The sequence below is a fragment of the Convolutriloba macropyga genome, chromosome 10, assembly GCF_964194025.1.
Source record: "Convolutriloba macropyga chromosome 10, txConMacr16.3, whole genome shotgun sequence".
Taxonomy (NCBI): domain Eukaryota; kingdom Metazoa; phylum Xenacoelomorpha; order Acoela; family Convolutidae; genus Convolutriloba; species Convolutriloba macropyga.
Window position 1 is genome coordinate 20,500,460 of NC_134477.1, and position 26,148 is coordinate 20,526,607.

Consider the following 26,148-nt stretch of genomic DNA (forward strand, 5'->3'; position numbering starts at 1 on the left):
AGGACGCGTTTTTTTCTAACGCTGCACAATTATCTGTCTCAGAGTCTGCTTGGGTACTCAATGTGTTACTCGGGTAATTAAAATGTAGTTTTGTTGTGCGCGAGGGGAGGCAAATTATCAAATTATTAATTTAAATTGAAGTGGATCTCAGCGTTTGTTTGACGTTCTTTTTTATGGAAAAAAAGACAAAAGTGTGTTTAAGAAACTGATAATTAACGAACCCGAAACAATTGTTAAAGCAAGTTAATTTCAAAAACAAGAAATTACTAAAGTCTGAAATAAACTGGTTAACAACCAGTCAGGTGTTTTGGCTGATGCGGGGAGGAACGATATTTATAATAGTATGGTTTCAAATTTTTGACATGGCTCCTAGTGCCTAGTGTAATGCTGTACGTTTAAAAAATAAAGCGTTCTTAGGATAGGTTGGAATGTGCTGCTGTGGTATTCCATAGTGGGGTTCACTGCTCGTCTCAATGGGTGGATCATGCCTCTTTTTTTCTTATCGAGTTATTGCTTTAAATAGTCTCTCAATTTGGAGCAAGAAGCAGTATTCAAGGCCGTTGACGTCGGTACACTGATTCGCATTCCACAAAAATTTGAAGTTTGTCGATCATAAAAATTTATTTTAAATGCAAGGTCATCTTGTACATAGAGTCAGATGGCCTAGCTATCGCCGCGTCAGCAGATGCAATACAAGTGGATGAAAATATTTGTGGCAACACTGCAAAAACGAGATTTCAACAAAAATCTCTCTAAATTTGATCAGAACTGGAATGACAAGGTAGCAACCAGAGTGTAATTATCTGAGGACAAGGAGTAGAAACTAAGCAAGATAAAACTGGTTTTATGAGAATTGTCCAAATATAAAGCCGCAAATATGCATGACGTTGTTTGGATTTGTACGTACTGCAGCCCTCAACAACCAGTGGGGGAAGCGAAGGAAAAAATAGTTCAAAAGGTTTATGGATGACATTATTTGCACACTCTGAGGTAAATTGGACAAACACTTCAGAACAGCATTTTCAAATTTTAAAAACAATCTAAATTGGAAAAAGAGAATCAAGATGAAATTTTGGCTTTTGTTGTTGCCAGTAGTATTATGAGCAACATATATTAAAAAAATTATCCGTCATGTTAACAGGAGCAGGAACAACACTGAACTTTTGCAGCTTTACAATTTCAAAATAAAAAACGTATTTCATGTGACAGTTCTCAGGGTTTTTAAGAGTACAGATAGTTGGTTGGCCTTCGATTAGCTGCTTATTTTCTCAGCATATTGAGAGAACTATCTGAACTGCAAATAGTTTTCAAAACGCATTAACTAAGATCATGCCGCGGCCTCCAAACGTTATTTTTTGATAAAGTTTGAAAACCTTGAGAGGTAATTTCATTGTTATGGATGCAGATCTATCTATGTTTAGCAAACAAGCTGGTATGTTACCACCAAGTTATTGAAACAGCAAAAAAAATCGCAGTTGGTTCAACACTTTGTTGAACGTCGGGTTGCACGAATTTTATTGCACGGAGTGATATAGTTCGGCTTCTTTTGAAAAAAGCTTTAAAAGTACAGACTGTATCTCAAGATAGATCAACAATTTTTCTACAATAAAAAGCCATCCTTACATAAAATTTCGCAAGCAAATTGAAGAAACTGTTCGACTTACAAGTGGTATTTATAACGCGAAAATGAATACCATGACTTCCCATCCTAAAACCATCCTTCGACACAAACCAAAAACCCCACATAGTATATGTGATGAAATTTTATGAATGCGGATATATCTATGTTGGGCAGACAAGCCGGCATGTTACCACTAAGATATCAGAACATCAACAAAGGGTTCGCAGGTGGATGGAAATCTTGTTGAATGTGATGGCACAATTGACATTGCCACGAATAAATTTGAATGGAAAATTCTGCATGCTTCTTGCACAGCAGAGAAACTCATGACCATCGAATTATGAACATTAGCTGATTGAAGCCGGGTTTATTCACAAGCTTTGAAAATAGGGGCGGATACTTTTAGGGGCGCAGACTTTTAGTTCAAATCAAAATTTTCCCTTGGTAAAAGAAAAATAAGGCAGAATGTATTTTTTGCATGACAAAGCGAAACTTCCAGAATCCCCAAAATAAGGCTAATTAGGGTTGTGTTGAATTCGGAATTACCCTAGAAATACAAAAACATGGCAAAAATTCGAAAATCCGGAATAGAAACGCTTTTGAGAAAAAAGATAACAGATCTAATTAAGAGGTTGTAAATAGGCTAAATATTGTATAAATGAAAATTTTTCCATTCTCTGTTTTCAAGATATATCTTACAACTGTTTAAATTGTGCACTCAGGCAAATGTAAATGCATATTCATTTTATCCATTAGCAATTTTTGAAACAGTTTTAACTTGACGCTGAACTTAAGGTTTGAAAAGGTTTACGTTTGCTTTAATTATCAAAATTTATTTCATTTTGACAAGTTAGTTTCTTCTACATAAATTACTAATGTAGAGAAAGAAAAAAATTGGATGTCCGATTACGTACAATGTCTATTGTAGATTTTCATAAGACAATAAGAGTTTTACTTTTATAGCAGTAAAACATTGAATCTAGCTACCTGAAGATGTGACGGAAGCATGAAATCTGAAATTGTTTGAACAAATTGCAAAATGGAGGAAAAAAAGTTACACAGAAAGACAATCGTAACAAGCGTAGGGCCTGAATTGAGAAAGGTTGGTTCTTTTATAATCTTAAACTTAGCCAAAAGTGATTATCGTTTTCCGGCTCATATGATTATGAGCAGCAATTTGATGACCAGTTCTGATCACTTCAAGGGGCGCAAACCATTGCATTGGTAAATATAACAGGAACTAAATGTTCTAATGTTCATTGAGAACCTCGAAAACCACAACGACCGAATTCAAGTTTTGGCCAGTGAAAAATTAGTCATAAGAAGAAAGGGAATGACGACTTAATAAACCTCAAAAAGGAAAGCGATTTCTTGAAAATGGTCAGAAAGATAACCAGTAGACCCAGCACAATTTTCTACCGCATGAAGAGAAATGTTCAAAGCTAAGCTCCGAAGATAAGAAGCTAAACGCCAATAAAGGCTTATTTTCCGAATACCACATATGATTCCCATTTCCAATCATAACCGATGTCATATGCTGAAGCTTGAACGTGTGCAAACGAAGACAACTAACTGGATTTTAGGAAAAATTTGTTGTTACGTAGATAGGCCGAAAGAACTTGAACTACTACATCTTTTTATGATCTAACAAATGCATGATTTATTGATGTGCCTGTCAATAATCAAGGTCAAGTCAGATCCAGAAACATACTGTCGCAATGAACTTTCCCATACTTTTTGACAGCACAGTCGAGCTGACTTCAAAATTAGCCAAATAATATCGGATAATTACTTCAATATCAGATGACATGGATAGAGTTCATTATGGTCAATCATTGGACGCTATCCCTCAACGACTGAAGTGTTGTTGTGCAAATAATGCGCAAAAAATGCAGCAAAATCCCAGCTTACTTCCTCCATATATTGAATCATCGTTACAGTTGTCAACAATTAAAGCATCAAAAGCGAGAAGGATGAGCAGCAGAATTACGAACAAAATAGTTATGAGACCCAGAAATCATTATATACGTTGTGTTGATCTTGAATCAGTATTTAATTTTAAAGCATAGTAAACGCCTGCTACCTCAATGTGTGACAAGATCATGAAATCTGAAACTTTTAAGCAAAATGGAGGAAAAATTTACATGGAGAGCCAGTCTTAACAAGCATAGGGCCTGAATTGTATAAGGTCTATTCTATTATAATCTTAAACATAGCAAAAAGTGATTATCGTTGTGGCCGCTCAATTGCTTCTGAGCGGCAAATTGATGACCAGTTTTGAACACTTATACATAGAGGCGCAACTCATTACATCCGTAGATATAACAGGAACTAAATGTTTTAGTGTTCGCTGAGAACCTCGATAATCAGACCGACTGAATTCAGGTATCGGCCAGTGCAGAATCAGTCATAAAAAGAAAAGAAACGACGACTTAGAAAACCTCAGACAAAGCGATTTCCTAACAACGGCAAGAAAGCTAGCCATTAAATCCAGCACAGTTTTCTGCCTAGTGAAGAGAAATTTTTAAAAACAATGCTCCAAGATGAATAAGCTAAACGACTATAAGGGCTCGTTTTGCCAATTATCACATATGACTACCATTTTCGGTAAAAACTGATGTCACGTGCCGAAGTTTGAATGAGTACAAAAGTGGATTCTAAGAAAAGATTTTGGTTATGGTGATCGGAATTACTACCTCTCTTCCTGATCATAGAGATGCATTATTGATTGATGTGCTTATCAAAAATCAAAGTCAAGTTAGATGCAGAAACTTACTGTCGCGATGAACTTTCCGATGCTTAATGGTACACAGTCGAACTGACTTCAAAACTGGGCAAAGATTATCAGATAAGTACTTCAATAACAGATGACATGGATAGAGCTCATTATGGTCAAGCAATTAAAGCTAATCAGCAACGAATGAATTGTTGTTGTGCAAACAGCGCTCAAGACTACCTCAAAATCCCAGCGTATATCCTCCATATACTAAATTGCGACAGCTGTTAAAAATTAAAGCATCAAAAAGAGAAAGATGAACAGCAAAATTACGAACAAAAAATAGTAATGAAAAACAGAAAACGTTAAATACGATGTTGTGATTTTGAATAAGTCTTTCAAATAAATTGTTTCTATTAAGGCTTCCACTGTAGGGCGCTGGTGCAACCCGGGAGGAGGTTTCACCCCTATTTCAACCCTAATTAGAGGGGATTAGATTGTAATCCGTTTTCCACTCTTATTTACCAGGGAAAAGAGTGTAAGGGTGGAATTTTAAAAAATTACCCTGTTATTACACTCTTTTGTACACTCTTTTTACACTCTTAGAAAGAGTGTAATTAAGGGTGGAATGATAAAAAGATTACACCTTTTTTTCCACCCTTATGAAAAGAGACAATTATTTTTACACGCTTATTTTTACACTCTAGAAAGAGTGTAATTAAGGGTGGAATGATAAAAGATTACACCCTTCTTTCCACCCTTATGAAAAATATCAATTATTTTTACACTCTTGTTTTTACACTCTAAAAAGAGTGTAATTAAGGGTGGAATGATAAAAGTTTACACGCTTTTTTCCACCCTTATGAAAAGAATCAATTACTTTTCCACTTTTACACCCTTTTTATTTCTAGAGTGTAATTTAAAGCGGACTAATAAACAATTACAGAAAAAGACGAACTTCATATGATGTTCGACTTTTTCTTTAATTTTTTTTTATTAGTGGGCTATCACAAAATGAGCTATCATAGATTTTCTAAGTCTCTATAGAAAAAAGTGCCAATTGTTGGATTTTATACAATTTTTCCAAGAGAATCTTCCAAGAGAGTGAAGAAAAAGTTGAACTTCATGAAAAAAATTATAATGACCGGGGAAAAGAGTGTAAAGAGTGTAAAAATAAAAAAATTACTCTCCTATTTCTCCGCTTAATTAGCGGTGTAAGAGTGTAATTATGAAGAGTGTGATTTTAAAATTAAGAATGGAAGAGTGTAAAAATAATTTAAAGGTGGAATATGAGAGTGTAAAAATAATGTAAAGGTGGAATATAAAGAGAGTAAAAATAATTTAAAGGTGTAAACGAAAAAGTGTAAAAGAATTTTGAAAGTGGAATTATTATTTGAAATTACACTCTTATTATTTAAAATTACGATCTTAAAATTACACTCTTACACCGCTAATTAAGCGAAGAAATAGGGGGTAATTTTTTTATTTTTACACTCTTTACACTCTTTTCCCCGTTATTTTCCGAGAAAATCCTCCCCCCGGGAGTGAACGTGCTACACCGAGATAAGGTATAGAGTTACGCAAGAAGGGAAAATCTGATTTTCGTCCTTATTTCAAACTTAAGTTGTTTTGCATTTTTGACGCAGTACGCTATGCGTTACCCAGTTAAAGAGCACGTGTCATCATATATCCGATCATCATATAAATATATGGAACGTGCGTCTGGGCCCTGGGGTTAAAAAAATATTAGTAGTAGTAGTAGTAGTAGTAGTAGTAGTAGTAGTAGTAGTAGTAGTAGTAGTAGTAGTAGTAATAGTAGTAGTAGTAGTAGTAGTAGTAGTAGTAGTAGTAGTAGTAGTAGTAGTAGTAGTAGTAGTAGTAGTAGTAGTAAAAGGAGTAGTAGTAGTAGTAGTAGTAGTAGTAGTAGTAGTAGTAGTAGTAGTAGTAGTAGTAGTAGTAGTAGTAGTAGTAGTAGTAGTAGTAGTAGTAGTAGTAGTAGTAGTAGTAGTAGTATGATGTTGCTCTCGTGGGGGTCTCAGACAGTGAGGTGCAAGAAAACCTACATCGAATCGAGGCCCTTGCGGAAGCCGCTGGTCTGAAGATTAATGTGGCCAAAACAAAGAATTTGGGCAAAAAATGCGACAGCCCAAATGTTGTTGCAGTGCCTAGTATCCAATAGAACGTGGAGATACTCACTGGAACACATAAAGGCAAACTAGGACTCCTGGCAGAGACATCTAGCCAGTCAAGACTAACCATCAGCACGGAGGTGCTGCTGGGAAGGAAAAAGAAAGCGGGCTGGTTCGAAACACAAGATGGCCGGAAGCTAAGATTGAAAAGCTTAGCGGTGGCTAAGCCAGCGTTGGTAGCTTCACAACAACAATCTGCGGTAGCAGATTCAGAGTCGCTAGAAAATGAGAGTCGGTCAGTGGTGGCTGACCAAGAGTCTTTAAGATGTCAGAATTGTCAGCGGCAATTCAGTACAGTTACCGGACGCAAAGTGCACCAAACAAGATTCTGCAAAGCCGGTTTGTCAAAGAATGTCGTCGACAAGTCAAAGTTCGAGCAACTAGAGGCGAGCCTTACCTGTGACAAGTGTGAAAGAAAGTTCAAAACAGTCAATGGCCGAAAAGTTCACCAATCGAGATACTGTGGCAAACCTAAAGCAGTTGCCACACGCGTGTTTTCCTGCAAAGTACAAGATGTTCTCGGAAACGAGTTTGAAAACATAGAAGCGTTCAAGTATCTCGGATCATATGTCAGCCTCAAGCATGGAGACCTGCAGGAAGTCAATTGCAAAATTGCAGAAAGTAGACAACGGTTTGCTAACTTCCAAAATCTCTGGAAGAGCAAGCAGCTCAGCGTGCACCTCAAGTGCAATTTGTACAAAGCACTCGTTTTATCAGCCGTGCTGTACAGCTCAGAGACTTGGACTCTTTCGAAATTAATGGAGAGAAAACTTGAGAGTTTCCACTGTGGTTGTCTTCGGAGAATTCTACGTGTGTCATATCTGGAGAAAGCAACGAACGAAGAAATTATGTCAAGATCACGAATGCCCCAACTATCCACGATGATCATGCTCGAACGGATAAAATGGTACGGACACATCCAGAGAATGGAACCAGGAAGATTAGCCCGCAGTGCCTTCGATTGGGACCCGCCCGATCAATACGTCCATGGTAGACGCGCTCCTGGGGGGCAACGGAAAACGTGGATGAGTCAAATCGAAGGAGACTGTGTACGAAACGAAGTATCGTTCACCAGATTGCAGGAGAAAGCAGCAACCGGGTCAAAGAATGCCTTCAACAATTTTGTCGTACAGCACTTCACAGAATAACCAAACAAATAACTCTTCTTGTTTTGTTTGTATTTGTTGCCAACCGTGCCTTTATTTCATATTTGGAATTAAAGTGTTGAAACAGTAGTAGTAGTAGTAGTAGTAGTAGTAGTTGTAGTAGTAATAGTAGTAGTAGTAGTAGTAGTAGTAGTAGTAGTAGTAGTAGTAGTAGTAGTAGTAGTAGTAGTAGTAGTAGTAGTAGTAGTAGTATTAGTAGTAGTAGTAGTAGTAGTAGTAGTAGTAGTAGTAGTAGTAGTAGTAGTAGTATTAGTTGTATTATCATTTATTTGTACAGTTCTGGTGGTATCTATTAGTGAGTTTTCCGTAGGGGTTACATGAGCCATACAGGCATAAGATTCTCCAAGTGCGAGATGTTTTTTCGTTGTAACATTCAACAAAATATTGCCAAATGATGTATGTCAGGGAGCTCTTTTTCAATTTTACATTGGCGTACTGTGCATGTCAAGATAGGATATTGTAGAGAATACTGGCACGTCTGATCAAATTCTTGTCGTATTTTCTTTTTCGTGTGCTGTTCACTGCTAGTTCTTTACGTTGACCCTGTCTGGTTGACTCGTTTTCGTTTATAGTCAGAAGTGCTGAGGGTTTTATATCAACACTGCCGTTAAGTATCATTTGCAGGTAAAGTACATCATGCAATTCAATGTAAAAGGATCCTGGTAGGAGATTGCAGCGAAGTAGCCCTGCTTTGTAGTTGTCATTGTAACCGTAGAACCAAATTGTAGCGTGCATTTGAATTTTTTTTGTAATTTTTTCAGAGAGCTGACGTTGGGATAATAGGCTTGAGAGCATAAAGTGAGGATTGGCATGACATAACTTGTGTACTCATGGATTTTGAGCTAAGTGTTACAATGCGCCGAGACATTCCATCTGATTTTAAATAGGGCTCTTAGGGATTTGCTCGTTCTAATAGTACTGTTTTCAGTCCAGCTCAATGAGTTACTTACTAAGAGACCAAGATTCTTTGTAAACAAGATCTGGTAACTTCATGGTTTTGTAGTGGAGCAGTCATTTCACCTTTGATTACAACCAGACTAAATTTTTTGGCATTTAATTTTATGTTATTAAGAGTACACCACGATTTTAGTTTTTTCGTGCCTTCATCAACTTCGTCTTGACTTCTGAAGAGGATTTTGTAGTCATCTGTTTAGCCAAAAAACTCTTGTAAAGAATCTGGTAAGTCATTTATATACATGAGAAACAGTAGGGGCACGAGTATGGAGCGCACTGAGGGACTCCACTCGTTACTCGGAGCGGCGACGACACTGAGTTATTTAGTTTGACAGATTGGACACGACCCGATAAATAGCTGTTGATTAGTTTCAGCAATTTTCCACCTATACCAAAGCTTCTCACTTTTCTGATGAGAAGATTGTGTGGGACTGTGTCAAATGCCTTGGAGAAATTAGGATAGAGAACACTCAAGTTTTCCAATTCCTTGTCGTCGTTGTACTGATGGATTCTGTCAAGGAAAACTAAAATTTGTAATATAGCTGATCGCTTTTTTCGAAATCCAAATTGTTGAGCATGCAGAGAAGAATGTACAAAAGAATAGATGTGATCAAACAGTATTCTTTCGAATACCTTGGATACGCAGCTTATGAGGCTAATGGATCTATAGCAGTACACATCTTTTTTGTTTCCATCTTTGAAAACTGGGCATACATGGCACAACTTCACTGGGTTGGAAAACAACCTTTATATACAATGGTTTGATACACAAAGGTGATTGGTTTAACGATGCCATCGGCGACTTTTTTCAACATGATGTTCCCTATACCATCGGGTCCAGTAGATTTCCTGATGTTGATTTCTTGGAGCAATTCATTTACATTTGACTGGTCAATCCTGAACCAGTTGAGGGCAATTCGGCTGAAGTCAGCATTTTTTGTTGTGGCTGTAGAGTTGAAAACGCCAGCGAAGAAATTATTAAACATTTCAGCACAGTCCAATTCTGATACAGCTGTTCTTTCTTTATTATACACTTGGGTAGGAATTGCGGATGCAGGAAAGGTACTTTTGAATATGGCTGAATTAGCGAGTCTCAAAGACCTTTGCTTCGTATAACTTAAGATCATCCTCTATAAATTTGCTGACATGTTTCTCCAGTTTCTTAACTTTGAGACCTTGTGACACATTGAAGGTATTCTTCATCTTCTTTTTCTTTGTCTTGAGAAGGTTTTGCAGGTGGGATGTTTTGCTGGTTTTGCAGGTGGATGTTTTGCCTTGGAGAAATTAGGATAGAGAACACTCAAGTTTTCCAATTCCTTGTCGTCGTTGTACTGATGGATTCTGTCAAGGAAAACTAAAATTTGTAATATAGCTGATCGCTTTTTTCGAAATCCAAATTGTTGAGCATGCAGAGAAGAATGTACAAAAGAATAGATGTGATCAAACAGTATTCTTTCGAATACCTTGGATACGCAGCTTATGAGGCTAATGGATCTATAGCAGTACACATCTTTTTTGTTTCCATCTTTGAAAACTGGGCATACATGGCACAACTTCACTGGGTTGGAAAACAACCTTTATATACAATGGTTTGATACACAAAGGTGATTGGTTTAACGATGCCATCGGCGACTTTTTTCAACATGATGTTCCCTATACCATCGGGTCCAGTAGATTTCCTGATGTTGATTTCTTGGAGCAATTCATTTACATTTGACTGGTCAATCCTGAACCAATTGAGGGCAATTCGGCTGAAGTCAGCATTTTTTGTTGTGGCTGTAGAGTTGAAAACGCCAGCGAAGAAATTATTAAACATTTCAGCACAGTCCAATTCTGATACAGCTGTTCTTTCTTTATTATACACTTGGGTAGGAATTGCGGATGCAGGAAAGGTACTTTTGAATATGGCTGAATTAGCGAGTCTCAAAGACCTTTGCTTCGTATAACTTAAGATCATCCTCTATAAATTTGCTGACATGTTTCTCCAGTTTCTTAACTTTGAGACCTTGTGACACATTGAAGGTATTCTTCATCTTCTTTTTCTTTGTCTTGAGAAGGTTTTGCAGGTGGGATGTTTTGCTGGTAATCCAGGTTGGCTGGGACATTCTGTGTTTGGTAACTTTCTTCAAATTGTCCTCCATAATGTTATGGAACCATGAGTACCAAGTTTGAAGGAGAACATCGACATTGCTGTAGCAGTATGGCTAGAAGGGTTTTTCAAGAGTTGCAGCGACGAAGGATTCCCAATTCGCTGATTTAAGGCTGTAAACTTGCTGCTGTTTTACATGGGTCCATCTATTGACAGTAAGTTGGATAGTGGCGATTAATGCAGGGTGATCGGGTACGTTGTAGCGGGATGCGATCTGTTTGTCCTCCTTTAAGAAGTAAACATTTTCGTCGTCATTAAAAAGGAAGACGTCAAGAGATTTTTCGTTTTGTGTTGCAGAATCTGGTTGAAACCTCGCTCAAAGAGAATGTCCAAAAAGCTTTGTTTGTAGTCGTCCGTTGATTGCATGCTGTCCCATGAGGTCTTAGAGAAATTAAGATCTCCGGTAATGACGACTAATTTGCAATCTAGAAGTGCTTGTTTACATTTCAGTTCGTTGAGAAAAGCAATTAATTTATCACGTTTCTATCGGAACGGACTATTTACAGGGGAATTGTAGAGGCAACATATGAGTAATATGTTGGGAAGCATTTACTATAATGACAAGAGATTCCTCGAAAGTGGCATTCAATTGCACTAGCTCGTGTAAGATTGAGGGCTTAATGCCTATCGGGACACCTCCATGTTTCGTTTTGATGACTGAGCTCAGTCTGTCAGCGCTATATACAATGTGGTTTGTAAGAAAATGTGCTTCATCGGGTACCTCAGGGACTAGCCATGTATCGGACAAGCAGATTATGTCGTAATTGCCCTCATGGACAGAATTTGCGAACAGTGTCGGTCTTTCGAAGGAGAGTATGCTACGAACACTGAAGCTTAGAATGTGCATATCAGGTGGTAATTTGGTGTTACCAGAGCATAGTCACCACCATTCTTCTATGGTAGAGACTATTGTCCTGATTTTGTCCACTAGTTTCTGAAGTTTAAGGTTCCTGATGCGTAGATGTTTTGAATTGAAACCATCTGTAATCAGCAATCATTTTGCGTCTTAGGATGAGAGCCTAGTTCTCCTTTTTCATATCTTCTTTGCTCAGTTCGTGACTTATGAAGAGAGGATTTGGAATTCTGAAATAACCTTTCAGCTTGTGGGCTGATTTCGCCATTACTTCTTTCTCGAGTTCGTCATCAATGTTGATTATGATGGTGTGGGGCCCTTTCTTCGGGTCTTTTTGACCAAGTCTGGTCAACCTGGTTTGCTTCAACGCCTAGCTGGTCCATTATGTCGAGAACATTCTTCCTGTCATCCTGGAGCCAGTCTGTTGTATCATTGGGTGATTCGGTCACGCCCATGATTCTGATTCCCAGTGACTGTTTGGGAGTATTATCAAAGGTCCCTCTACCGGCCGTCGCAGCACCGACTTTGCTTGCGTAGCTGTGGCTGGGTGGTTGTGACTCTGTCTTCAGTTTCGTCATTTCAGCTTTCAGTTCATCAACTTTGATAGCAGTTTGTTCCATGGTTTTCATGAAGTCAGACATCTTTGCTTGGAGAGCTTTGATATTTGCTGCCATTGCGCTGTTCTCTTCTGTGCTGCGAATATTGCTGGTTTTCTTAGGTTTGCAGCCGTTGCAGACCATCAACAGACTTTTTTTAAGTTCCACCAGAAATTTAATTTGCGGGTCCTCAAATCCGGTGCAATCCTTAGTAAAATGCATTGTGCAGCCACAAAAAATAGCATTTGTACACTTTATCAGAGGATGTTTTTCTTCGCTCGCAGGACTTGCACTGGGTCATGTCGGAGATGTAGCTTTGTGTTTAGGTAGGGTATTGCTGAGGGACCGGGTGTCTTGTTATCTCCCCAATGAAACCTTAAGCTATCTGCGGAGAGATACCAAGACAAATGAGCTGGGAAGGGATCAGGAGCAGTTTCAAGTATTTTACTACTACAACTACTACTGATCTTTCATGGGTTGAAATTTCCACAAATTTAGAGAAGTTGTTCACGTGAACCACAGGAAAAAACTGATTCAGTTCCTTCGTTGTCTTTGTCGACATTGTAGGACTTGTACAAGATCTTCTCCTTGAATGGATTCTTTAGGTTTTTGAGTACGTCTGATGATAAGTGGACTCCGTCATCAAGAATATGTATTGACCACAATATCTAGAAACTGATTTATGCTTCCAGTGAGCGTTGCGACTTAGGCCAAAGGGAAGACCGTTGACTGATTTGGCGCGTTGCGGCTTTTTAAATCTTTCTGGAATTCCAATCACGTAAACTTCCTCTGTACGATCGGACAGAATGTCTGCTAGTGTTTTCAGTTTGTTTGCAATCTCTTGGAATGGTGTGCTGGAGACGTTACCACCACGAAGATAGCTGTCGTTTCCACCGATGAATAAAGTTACCGATTTGTACTGACCAGGTTTTGGAGGAAAATCGTACAAGTGTCTAATTTGTCCGCCTGGCACAGTTAGCACATTCACAACTCCAAACGCGAGAGTAGTGTTATTTCGCACACTGTGAGTCTGAGAATCAGAGATGAGAAGATGATCACTACTGGCCTCAAGGAAGATGTGAAATCTCATGAGTAGGAAAGTAATAGATATAGGGCAACAACAGCTGCCCTTCAACAAACGTTTATCTGAAAAACACTATTTTTTAATACTTTCGTCAACTGCTGTTATTCTGATTGCTAGGCCATTTGCAGTTCTAGCTGTTTCTCTAGGGTTTTTCTCAATGTTGTTGTTCTCAGTTTCATTTTTTTGCTGCTAATAGTTTCTTTCAGTGTGGTTTGAATGTAGTCTTTTATCTCTTAGTTGTTGTTTCTGTGGTGGACTTTTTATCATGTCCGGAATCACATCATGTTTCTTCTGCTGTACGCAAGTGTTGCATAGAAGAACATTTTGGTTGACCTGTTGACGTGTTTGGTTTTAAAATTTTTTGCAGCTCGTGGACATGTGCGTGATTTTGACACAGCAAACGCAACTGAAGGTTGCTTCTATTTAATCAACTGTCTTGGATTGCTTTTATATAGAATACTCAGACCCTCTAGTTGCGTTTGTTTTATAGATGATTTGGAAATCATTTTTTAAAATAAAAATTGGGAGTTTAAATGGGCGGAACTAACAAAAGTGGGTTAGGAAAAAGCAAAAACGTGAATCTTATTTACCTTTGGAACCAATTACTGGTACCGTTGTTAATTTTAGGGGTTGTACGAATCAAACTTGCAGTTCCTAGCACAGTAGTTTTCCTTTGGGTGGTCTCTTTACCAACGTTTGCGCTGAAATTTGTGGGTTGGATTTTGTTCTTTAAGGTGGAGCAGATTCCTCCAAGTGCCTTCCCGTTGAAGTGGACGGCGGCGTTACTCGTGTGTAGTTACGGCGAATAAACTTCTTCAGTGATGCCTTAGTATTCCCACTTTTTACTTTTTTGTGGTAATAAGTTGATGAATTTGTTTGTTGCTTCGGCGTTCTTTCTACTCGCGCTGTCGCTTCCTCGTGATGGGATGCCAGTTACAAATACTTTCTTTGTCGCAAGAGGCGCAAGTTCTTCGGCTAGTTGGGCAAGTTCTGCTGTTTCTTCTGGTTCTTTGTTCGATAGTGTTGAGCCGGTGAAGCTGTCGTTTCCAACAATGAATAAAACTTTATTGTCGTATTGCATTCTTCCGTTAAGAACTTTAGGTGTCGAATATGCGCTCCTGGAAGTGATAGGATGTTAAAATTCTGAAATCGAAGCAGTTTCAATGGGGAGTCTTCAAAAATCGCATTCAATCTTTTTTTTTTCACCTGTCCAAGCTAGGAACGGACGGGGCTTGAATAGAAAGATAGAAATAAAGATAGAAATGAACTGTTGGAACCAATAACTGGTACAGGTGGTCAAGTGATCTGAAATCACACAGTTTGTAAATTTGTCCACAAAACTATTTAATAATATGCGCCCACTAAGCTTCGGGGGGGGGGGGGGGCAAACGGAAACGATCCCAAAATTTTAACAATGATAACAATACCTATGTTGTGATTATTTTTCTTAAATATTTGAAAGCATGTGGATATTTAACCCGAGGGTTATAGCAAGAATAATTTACATGTAAAAAATAATTGGAAAAATGTAGGTGATCACGTCCAAAAACGAGTCCTCTTTTGGATCTATTCTGTTTCCCCCAGTTTTAATTCTGTTTTAATGACCCCCAGTTACAAACTATATGTTGTTATATAGCACGTTACTAAGTAAGAAAATGGCACGTGCGACTGGGGGTCATAAAAAATTTATGCTCACTAATCTGGGGGGGGGGGGGGGCAATAGATCCCCTCTTTCTTATCGCTTATCATGGTAGCCAATGGCCTCTGCGTGGCTTTCGATACGAACGGACCAGCTCCTGTGCTGGAGAAGATTAACGGACAGAAGGGAGCTCTCTCGACTACGATTATCCTTCGCTCGTATTTCAGCTTCTTGATAAACTCGTGAATGCGTGCCCTGATAGAAGTATGAGTGAATAATTTGGTAGCTGACTTTTCAGAGTATTTGACCATGGGTTCGAAGGGTAACATGACGAATTGTTGCTACTATCTGATGTATGTATTTACTTTCTTATTTCTCCTATGTGGATGCGCGGTACTGGGAGTTGCACTCTATCTTCGTTTCAATCTTGATTCTCGAACCATTTTCGACAGCTTGGCGCCATACTATAAATCAAATGAGGGCCCTGTCTATGAAAAGTATCCGGAAGTTGCGGACGCCGTGGGAAGCCAATTTTACTTCTATTTCTGCTATGCGTTGATGCTGATCGGCGGGTTGATCATGTTCGTGGGATTTATTGGGTGTTGTGGCACAATCTACGAGAGTTCTTGCATTCTTTGCTTTTTCTCGTTCCTGCTTCTGCTTTTGATGATTTTGCAGGTGGGAACTGCTGGGTTTGGGTATTGGCAAATCAAGGAAACACCAGACGAAGACAACGTTCTGCGATCGTGGGTATCAGCTGATATGCAATACTTGGTACGAAACTACAATGATGAGCGGTATGGACAAGCAATGGACGCTATCCAGCAACGACTGAAGTGTTGTGGTGCAAATAGCGCGCAAGACTACAGCAAAATCCCAGCTTCTTGTTCGGATACCTATAACAACAACAACCAGTTTGCAACAATAAATCACTACGATGAAGGATGCACCTTTGCTTTCATGAATTTCCTCGAAGAACGCATAATCGCTGGTATGACTGTTCTGTTTTGCGTGGGAATTTTTGAATTCATCGGAATTCTGTTTGCATGTTGTCTTTGCTGTGGCATTCGAGGACAAAACGACTACTCAACGGCTTGATATGAACATCTATCTTAGGGTATCCACTAGGTAAAATAACTTGCAGCGAACAAAAAATTGAACCGATACGAAGTATTTTTTTCTATCCCAGTCCTCAATTTACCTATTAATTCAAGTTATTCCTTTCCTCTCTGGAAGCAAAGCGAAAAGGATTATTGTATCACTTTAATGTTGTATGGAGATTGTTAGCGCAATCTTAGAATTATTAAATTGGATCTTTAGGCCATTAAATCCAATGTTCAGCCAATGCATTTCTTCAGAGGGAGAAGGGTAACTGTTTTTAAATGTTGATTGATTTAATAAGTCATTATTAAGCTTCAGCTGTGATGATTCTTTCGAGCTCAATATAATCGGTCATACGTCACTGTGTCCAGCATTTGGAGAGAAATTTGCAGTTTCCAGAATCGTTGTTCGATGCATTTTGATATGTTAATCATAATCATTATTTGTGTGAGTTAGTTAGTTTTATTTCCTAATCTGAATGATAATTTCTAAAATTTTCTATCAATTATAGTTACAAATTACTAGCTCGTTGTCAATAGCTCAAATTAATGAAATTAAAAGATGCACATCTAATCAATGCACTATTGCTGATATAATGTTCTAAATGATAAGTCAACTATTTGCTGCAGGGATTTGACTATTTCGTTGTTGAGACATATATCAATCGATGCTTTTTGAATTTTATAAAAGTTGCTAACATTTGCTCTATTATTTGATTAATTTCATCTTATATATACATACAACTAAAACCTTTCTTTTGCATCAAATTAATGACGGGTGAACATTAGCCCAGTTATCAGCCTTTTATTAGCCCAATGTTTTGATTACATCTTTTTTTTTGGCTGTGGAAGTTGAATTTTCTTTCAATATTAAGAAAGGTTTTAACTGTTATTGACATTGGTTTCGTGATTCAAATTATTTTGATTGAAAATAATGGATGGCGTTGTTTCAGTTCATATCTTGTGATTTAGTCACTAGTCTTTGCAAACAAAACCTAATTTTGGCTATTTTGACGTTTGCATGCTTCGGTAACCTCCTAGTACAGTACTACACCAGTTGGATCTTTTTGTCAATAGTTTCTTTTATACTGCTGAAGAATGCCCATCTCGAAAAATTATAATAGTTCTGTCTTTCATAATTAATTTTGATCAAGTCACCTCTTTAAAAAAAATGTTGACGCATTTGGTCTTTCGGATGGCTTCATATTTTTGAATTCGCTTCGGCTTTGTTTGTTTGATGCGAGATCGTTTCGATGTTCAAAATGAAAGTTTTTCGAGTTTTATCGAAAATGAATCTTTACTTCCCGGATTTAACCTTACTGCTGCATAAGTCAGACATTTGATATGTAGTAAATCAGACGAATGTTTTGTTTTGACCTTTAGTATGTTTTAAAGTAGACGCCATTTATTTTCAGTTGGCTTTGGTTGTTCCACACTAGACTCAAAACAACGAGATGACTTTCAAGCGAAGGAATGCTGGACGATCCAAGCACGGTAGAGGAAAGACCAACCCAGTCCGATGCACCAACTGTGCCAGATGTGTACCTAAAGATAAGGTAAAAACTGGCTGCTTCATAAATGGCTGCTTCATGTGTGAAAATTTTGTGTTTGGCTCCTTTCAATTTTGAAAGTCTCTCTAAAAGGCTATCGGTTATCGCGCTTTCAAAGCCGTCAAATAAAATTTACTGAAATCTTTGCTTAGGATATGATTGTTCGTCAATTTTGTCAGCTATTAGTTTATAAAATTGGAATTTCTATAAAATATCTTTTCAACAGCTGTAGCTGTTCAGTGGCTGTGATTTCTTTGCTGCTCTTAATTGGCTTCAATGCTCAAGACATCATTGTTTTCTTTGAGATTGCTTTTGAATGTGTATAGATTAATTGTGGATGACAAAGCTACAAAACTGGTGTAATAAGGGACTTAATCTCGGACATTATCGGTCCTGAGTGGATGCTCTAATCAATATCAGTGCAAGCAAAGACTTCATGAATTGAACTGCTCTCGAACAAAGTAACGAAGACAATTATTGGTTGTGCGTGTGTTGTTAATGCAAACTTAACCGTTTTGACAATTTTTGTAACAATCTTCTGCTCGCGTGAGCGGTTTGTATTGACTTCCTACTTTAAAAACCTGATAACTAGTGTAGCCAGAGGGCATTGAGTGTTCTAGAATATTATTCTGGTTGCTTGAAGCAATTTGACTCTTTGAGTTACTTTTTCACACTTAACATCTTAATTTTTCAGTGTATTTAACGGCAATGAAAAGTGCGCCAAAAGAGATTTCATTTTTCGTGCGTAGTCTCAGCAATGATATAGTGAAAGCTCTAGACACTTTCAAATCTTACCTTTTCCCCCTAGATGAAGCAGACTAGAATCTAATTGAGCTCACGCCGGTTGTTGAAGAGCAAAAAGTATGACAAAGCGAGAGATTGCTAATTCAGACAAAGATCCTACCAGCTGAGCTAATAGTAGCAAAAATGTCGCTAATCAAATTTCATTATGATATAGCCAGACCAGAAAGTTTTGAACATTTTTACCGGTATCCGAGTCTTCACCAAAACACTCGAACAATACAATTCAAAATTAGAAAGAATGTCAAAACCAGCTCTGGAATGAGTTCGATTGTTCGTCAATGCGTAGAAAAATGGAATAAGTTACCACAGTGGCTTCGGTTTGCAAAAAATGAAATGTTTCTAAGAAAACGCTTAATGATTAATTGCTCTTGAACGAATTTCATAGCAATTATTGTAAACGTGTGTCCTTTTTTTATGCAAAATTTTCGCTTGACAATTTTGACTCTTCGAGTGACTTTTACGCCCTTGGCTTTTTGCGTTTCGCGTGATCAAAATTCCCTCTCAATCAAAATTTCAAGCAGCTGAAGTCAATTGGCGGCAATTCAATACTAAAAGTCAAATGAAAAGTGCGCCGAAACTGGTGCCATTTGTCACTTTAAATCTGGCATATGTTAACCTCTAATGTGGTTATTTGAAGCCCACTATTGAATTTCGTAGTCCCATTTAGGCTCTCCAGCCCCCCTCCCCCGACTGAAGCAGGCTGAAATTCATTAGAGCTCCCACTAGTCGTTCGAGAGCAATTCTTCCGACGTTTAGTCGGTTATATTTTCTTGATCTCACATCATGAGAAAATTCCTTTGAGTAAGTAACGTAGGAGCTTTTAAAAGTTATTTTTATTTTTAGGAAGAAAACAATTTTTAATCAAAAATTTTTAATGTGATTCTTCAAGAAAATTCATTGATGTTTATTATTTTGTTTGAATGATTTGAAGTATTTTTTGTTTCAAGTTTATTTAACCATATGGTTATAATTTTAATTTACTTGTTGCAAAAAAACAATTCGTCTGACTACGGTCGGTTTGATTTAGGATTTTCATAAAGAGTGTTCTCTGAATGCTTTCGTCAGTTATCAGGGTTTAACAGACTATTCGCTATCTATATTCTGTTTTGCCATCCATTTTAATTTGTTTTGCAGCTATCATGGCAATCTACTGATTATGTTGGATTTTAGGTGAAAGAAAAAAGTATTCAGTTTTTTAATTAGGAATGCAGAAACAGTTGTCTTACGGAAAATATCCAAATAATCAATTTATCAAGAAGTTAAAGATCGTCAAAAGGCAACAGGTAGTTGCGGTATGAGTTTATGTTTAACTTATACTACTAAAAATCGCTCTTCTTCGACAATAGGAATGAAGTCACGATGCATTTGTAGGAAGCGCCTATTTTGCATGCAAAATTCATACTTAGTTCAGCAGTTTGTAGATTCAATGCAGATTACCTTCAAAAACAGACTTAAAATTGGACTTTTTTCGTGCCAATAAGTGTTTTTACATGAAAACCTGAAAGATGTCCAAGATTTTAAATTAGTTCCAAAAATTGCTTTTGCTCCGAACCCTGATTGGAGTTACCAACCATTAAGTTCCTTGCACAAAAGGATTTCTTTCACGAGTGGAATCTGGTGGAAAATTATCTGAAGATTCTGGGACAATTACGCTACGGCACCATAATTTGGCGAATTTTTGAGTTAAACTTTTGAGGATTCAGATTTCTCGTATCTCCAGAATTAAATTTTAGGATTTTATTTGTTTTAATAATTAAACAATATGAAATTCATTGTTTCTTTTAACTATAGGCTAGTTTTGTAATACCTCAAGTTGAAATAGATCAAGTCACATGTTTGCTAAGCCGATTGTTGCCAATTATCATCTGATATTGTTTGCGCAGCCGCTTATTCATTTAACCTACAATTGGCCTTGCTGCTACAGTTTTTGTTTACTGCACAATCTTTTTAAAGCGCTTCGCTCAGCAAATACGAGTAATCACTTGATTGCCAGCCTGAATTGGTTTGAATACAAAACAATGAAGAATTTATAATTGCTGCTATTACAAATACATTTTATCAAAACCTGTTTTTGAAAAATCTGCTTAATGATGAGGAGCTTACTGATAAAATTTTTCGTGTCCAGTTTACTTGAGTTTTGAAAGTTTTGTCGTGATGGGATTTTGTTCGCTTCTGCCATAATTATTTTAATATAAACGTGGAAAATTTCAAACTTAATGTGTAACTAGGACGAATCTGTTTTCATGGTAGTCTGTCTAAACAGGTATTTGAATAAAGAATAGTCCTAAAATTTCTAATGGAAATTCTATGGAAGATTACTTAAAGTTCCCTAATATGGCATCAAAGTTTCTTTATCCACATTCACTGAGTTTTTAAAATTGCTCTCAAACGAAGTTCGTAGCTATTAAGTTACTCTGCTGGACTTTTTTAATACATTTTTTTGAACTGCCAATTTTTCATCTGATCGTCTTTTTACCTCTGACCATTTGTCTATTCGACCTCAAAAACGGGATAAACAGGTAAAGTCCGGAGGGCATTAAGTTTTCTAAGAGAGCCTTACAGCTCACTAGTCTCTAGGATGCGATTCACCAAAATTGTAACAGAAATTTTTCGTGTGAAAGGCGGTTCTTGGAGTTTGGCCCCCTCCTCAACTTAGCACCACCCCTCACTACCACTTCACCCAAACCCCCTCCACTTTACCTCTCCTCCTCTTTCCAGCCGTAACCCGGCACTCTAGCCCCCGCTCATTTGACTTTTCGTTCTCAAAAACGGGATAAACAGGTAATACGCGGAAGTCAGTACGTTCTCTTAGAGGCTTACGCCTGACCAGCTTTAGAATGCGATTCACCAAAACTGTTCCGAAGAGATAATTTCATGGTGTTAAGGGCAGTCCTTAATCTTATAGAATGCGATTCACCAAAACTGTTTTGAAGAGATAATTTCATGGTGTTAAGGGCAGTCCTTAATCCTGAAATCCTCCTCCCCCTCAGTCACTCCTCTCCCCCAGCGCTGGGTACTACCGAAGCCAACCGGTCGTTTGAGAGCATTTCGCTCGGCTTTAGTCGGTTATATTTTCTTCCATTAATTATTTATTACCATCATGAGCTGTAGCCCCAAGAAGATAGTTAAAAAACAGTAAAAACTGTAATTTCCGCATTTGTTTGAAGTTTTGCTCGAGGTAATGCGACCCGCGTCCGATGTGATGCTTCTGACGCATTTTGAAAATAAAACTATACCAGGAAAGCCGAATTGAGGAAAGTGAGGAGTGAATTTTCATCTTTAATTAAGTGGTTATGAAGCGCCAGCAAATTGAGGTGTTTTTTTTTTGTGTGCAGCAGTTTTGTCATTACAGGCTGTCTTAAAAAATGATGAATGTGTCATGATCAATCAATTTTTGTTCGAGGAATATTTTTGCGAATTCAGGATAAGATCACATCGTTGGTGTTTATTAATGTGTATTAATAAGGGCGCTTCGTTGGTGTGTTTACCATCCACATGTATATGAAGAATTATTGGAAGAAGAGCAAGGATTACTAAGAGAAATACTAAGGTCATAGTGTTTCTTCAAGAAATACGGATGGGGATAGGTCGCTACAAAAATGGGTCAGTTTTGCTTTCATCACACGTTTCTTTCTGTAAATGATATTGGTGTGCTCAATTTTGCAACATTTTCTAATTTGTTTGCGTGAAGCAGATGCATTTTGGTCATTAATAATAGATTCACAATGAAGTATTGAAGCCAATGCTTATATTAGGTAAAGGAATTAAAGTTGCTTCATCGCATCTTCATGTAGCATGCGTTTTTTGAATATTCAGATTTTAACAAAGTTTAATTCAAACATTAACTATTATTCAAATGGGTATTCGTTCCGGTAATTCGTACAAGTCGCCTATGGACGCAGATTTTTTATTTTACCGTGTGTAGTTCGTTAGAATATATCGTCAGAAAGATGGCGTATTTTCATCCAGATTTTATAGAGCTCTTGATACATTTCTTTTATTAAATGCAAGAAGTTAGCCAATTTTGAATGTAATATGTGTATAACAGCTCGCTCAGTAAAATTCTACTGGAAAGGCTTTTGTTTTTCTGCATATATTATAGATGCTTAGCTCATGGACCTGATGAGAGTTAATAAGTTCCGAATGACTTCTGTTAACTGACCATTGCTGAGCTTGTCTAATTAGCAACGTGCATTGTAATTTGTCATGCTGGCATGATGCCTTGATTTATTCGAAATTTCAGCGAACTTAGTGAAGTATTGGAGTGAGTTGGTATTTGCGTATTGTGAGATTGTGTAATTTCAGGCAATCAAGAGGTTTGTGATCAGAAACATAGTGGAGGCTGCTTCAATTAGGGACATCACGGATGCATCAGTCTATCAACAGTATGCTCTGCCTAAGCTGTACTTCAAGCTCTGTTACTGTGTCTCATGCGCAATCCACTCTAAGGTCAGAAACTGTTCTAAAAATTACTCAATCAACAGGGAGATAGATCATAAACTGATGCAACTATTTGTTGTAATTAGAAACCATTTACATTTTTTAATCACGATTGAGATTCATAATTTCCTTGATATGCGTAACCATTTTTAATTCAGTTTTCAGAAAATCGTATCTGGGTTGATCCGACGCGCTACAAAATTTGTACTTTATTCCATCCCAATAAACTTAATTTTATTTATCACAAACTTGTGGCAGCGTTTTTCTTTTTTTTTCAAAGTTGTAAACTGAGCGGAGCTGTATTACGGGGATCTTGGCTTTTTTTTACAACTCGAAGTATTGGTTTTCTTAAGGACTATGTTTTACCGGAAGTACTATTCGTTCAGACGGTGTTTTGACCTAAAAGTGAATGAGTAAAGTTGCCATGTGAACTAATTATTCTAAGCGAGAGAAGTTTTTTGATCAGGCTCTTTGATCAGTGGATGACTTTTCGACTGAAGTGTTTTTTTTTGACAGAATGCCGCATATAGATTCTCATTTTTAGCCGTTTTTTCTTCCATTTGGCTCAATTTTTTATCTATAACTTGTTTTTTTTTTGTAGAAATAGTTTTCGATCGATGCTGCGTTAATATTTAACTTCCTGAAATTGATACCGCAAAGTTTTGTATAGACTATTATTTCATGTCAGGTGTAAAATGGGCACATATTTGTCAAATTTTTTTTGTTTATTTGGGATTTTTTTCGTTGATTTCTTCGTTTTTCGACCTCGATCGGACTTTTTCTGAAAATTTAGTGTATATGCCAATTTTCGTTTGGCAATTCGTGTATTGGACAACTCGTGAGGTTTTTTTTTGTTTTATAAAATTGTACACAAGCTAATCCGTTTTTTGCTGTTTTGGTCAAATTATTCTTCTGTTTGTTTTTGGTTTAGCAGATAAAGACTTTCTGTGAGCAGCCAGAGGTTTAATTTACATTATTGTAGATTGATTTTATTTTTGACGTTTAGTCTATGAAATTCAATGGAAACTTGTTTCTTAATTACATTTTCAATGTTTTTATAAATGTTTAATATTTTGACAATTGGTTTGAAAAATTTTCTAATTTTTCGAATCTCTTTAATGTTTTTACTTTTTAGTTTAGACAGAAGGATGACTATGTGACGTTTTTGATATATTTTTGCTAAATAAATGTACTTTTTTTGATAGCTAATTTTTTAAGCGCAATTGAAACGGGATTCAGAAGTCAATACCGCCTGTGCGAACTCAATGTTTAGGTCAATTAGCTGAACGAATCGAAGAGCAGAGGAAGAGAGAGAGAGAGAGAAAAACTAGTTTTTTGTTCATATTGTTTTTGAAAGGTAGCGAGAAGAGTAGTTGTGAAAAATTTTTGCTAAGCGAGCAAAATATTTTGATCGCGTGCGGCTTTTTCCAAACAAACTTTGTTTTAATTCCAATTTTTTTAGTCAAATGTGCTTTTCACAATTATCCAAACTATTAGTTTGCTATGTGTTAAGCATTTTGGACCATCGGAAGCAAATATTACACTTTGATTCAGTTTTCAGCTCTTTTTACAAATTTTTCTTGTTTCAAGCTTTTTTGCAATTTTTGTGTTCTTCATTTGTTATAGCGTTTGCGTGGAGCTGTGTTGTTAAAATTGTTTGTTTTTAGCAGTTTCTGTCATCTTTCGTTTCAATTGTCAATTATTTTCAGATGTTTTGAAGTAAGTTCGACCAAATTCGTGGCTAAATTCGAGCAAACTTTTCCCCCGATTTGTTTAAGGTTTTTGAGTATTTTTCTGGTCTGACGCTTCCTGCTGTGTTTTTTCTCTGTCAGTTTTTTTTATTTCGTTGTTGATACTATGAGGTGACCCTTCAAGTCTAGACAGGGCACTATATTGTAAACATTTTTTTCAGGGTTTTTGTTCTTGACAGTTTCAGTAGTCATTTGATGTTTTTCCTGCATTTTGGATGAGTGGCTAATCTAGCAGAAGAGCTTATAAATAAGCTGGGCCAAATAATGGTTTGCAAGATTCTTCAAAGCTAATCAAGGCACTTCACTTAAATAAGTTTAACAATTTTCAGATTTTTGTTTTTTTCATATTTTTTTTGTTAAGTACTCCTCCGTCAAGTATTGGCAGGCTGACTGATGCGCGAAAGAATGTAATTAACTTTTTCTCAGATGAATGGTTCGGAAACTGCGTTTAGCTCTTGCAGTGAATTTTTTTATGAGATTATTTTTTTTCGGTTCTGTCGGTTTTCATCTAATTTTCCTTTCCTCGGTTTTCTATTGACTAACCAATTTTATGAGGTTTTCTGTCAATTTTTATTATCTTGGTGAAAACTGCCTGTTTTTGGCTGTTTTTTTTTGAGTCTATTAATTAAATTTTATCAGATGGTATATCATTTTTTGTCAGTTAGTTTTTAATTATGTTTTCCATGTTGCAAAATGCTTTGCATAATTATGTAAAATGTGCATTAGGTCAGTGAGGGTGGTCAATTTTCTGTTTCGATTCGGTTCCGGAATCCTGGCTCTTTTAGCTTTTGTTTCTTAGTATGACGCTCTTTTATGGTTTTAATGTTGTTCACAGCAAAGCTGAAAAAGTTAAGTTTTTGAATGACTTCTTATTCTCAATAACGACCTTTGCCCCTGTGACTTCATTTCTCACTCTCTCTAGCAAATGTTCTTAGGTCATTAGCGTGATTAGGTTTTGATTCGTCGTGACTTAAATTTTAGACACAAGTAGCAGCAGAGTGAAAAAACTCAGAAATGTAAAAATTTGAAATTATGATATTCGCTGCCAATTGCGGTTTAGATGTAAAGACAATTGTGTTTATTCAGTCTAGCTGGTGAAACATCTAAGAGAAAAAAACGAATCGGCCCATTATGCTCATGGGACATCAAAAGTGACTAAATTTTTGGAAAAAGTTCATTTCAAATTTTAGTTATAATTTTACAATTACCGATAAAATTGCCTCATGGATTCCAGTCTTGGTTTTCTTATAAACCATGTAGGATTCAAGTGAACGGTGACGAACCATGGGTAAGAAGATCCGTTGCCAGAAAGAAAATTTTAATAAATGGTAAATTTTAGGTTTTGTTTGTCGGTTAATTTGTGTGCGCGCGCTTTTGTGTGGGTGTATGTATGCGTGTGCGTGCTGTATAATGTGAGTTGTGTGTGTAAGAGAGAGAGAGAGAGAGAGAGAGAGAGAGAGAGAGAGAGAGAGAGAGACAGCGAGAGAGAGCGAGAAAGAAAGATTTATTCTTCAAGAGAGAGTTTCTTTAAATTTT

General features: G+C 37.1%; 2 protein-coding genes across 2 annotated transcripts in view; both read left to right on the forward strand.

Annotated features, from left to right (window-relative positions):
- The window catches only part of LOC142348814 (small ribosomal subunit protein eS26-like), a 108,874-nt gene that overhangs the window by 80,764 nt on the left and 1,962 nt on the right, over positions 1 to 26,148 (forward strand). The window contains exons 2-3 of the mRNA XM_075400335.1: positions 17,481 to 17,623; positions 22,727 to 22,870. Coding sequence (XP_075256450.1) covers positions 17,522 to 17,623; positions 22,727 to 22,870 — 246 coding nt within the window. The 5' untranslated portion in view covers positions 17,481 to 17,521. The remainder of the gene's footprint in view (positions 1 to 17,480; positions 17,624 to 22,726; positions 22,871 to 26,148) is intronic.
- LOC142348813 (tetraspanin-8-like) lies at positions 15,234 to 16,196 on the forward strand. Its single transcript, XM_075400334.1, has one exon. The coding sequence runs from the start codon at positions 15,277 to 15,279 to the stop codon at positions 16,063 to 16,065; it is 789 nt and encodes a 262-aa protein (XP_075256449.1). The 5' UTR covers positions 15,234 to 15,276; the 3' UTR covers positions 16,066 to 16,196.

Bases quoted from the DNA above. Each gene is read 5' to 3' on its own strand.
- LOC142348813 (XM_075400334.1), top strand. From the start codon at position 15,277: ATGGGTTCGAAGGGTAACATGACGAATTGTTGCTACTATCTGATGTAT.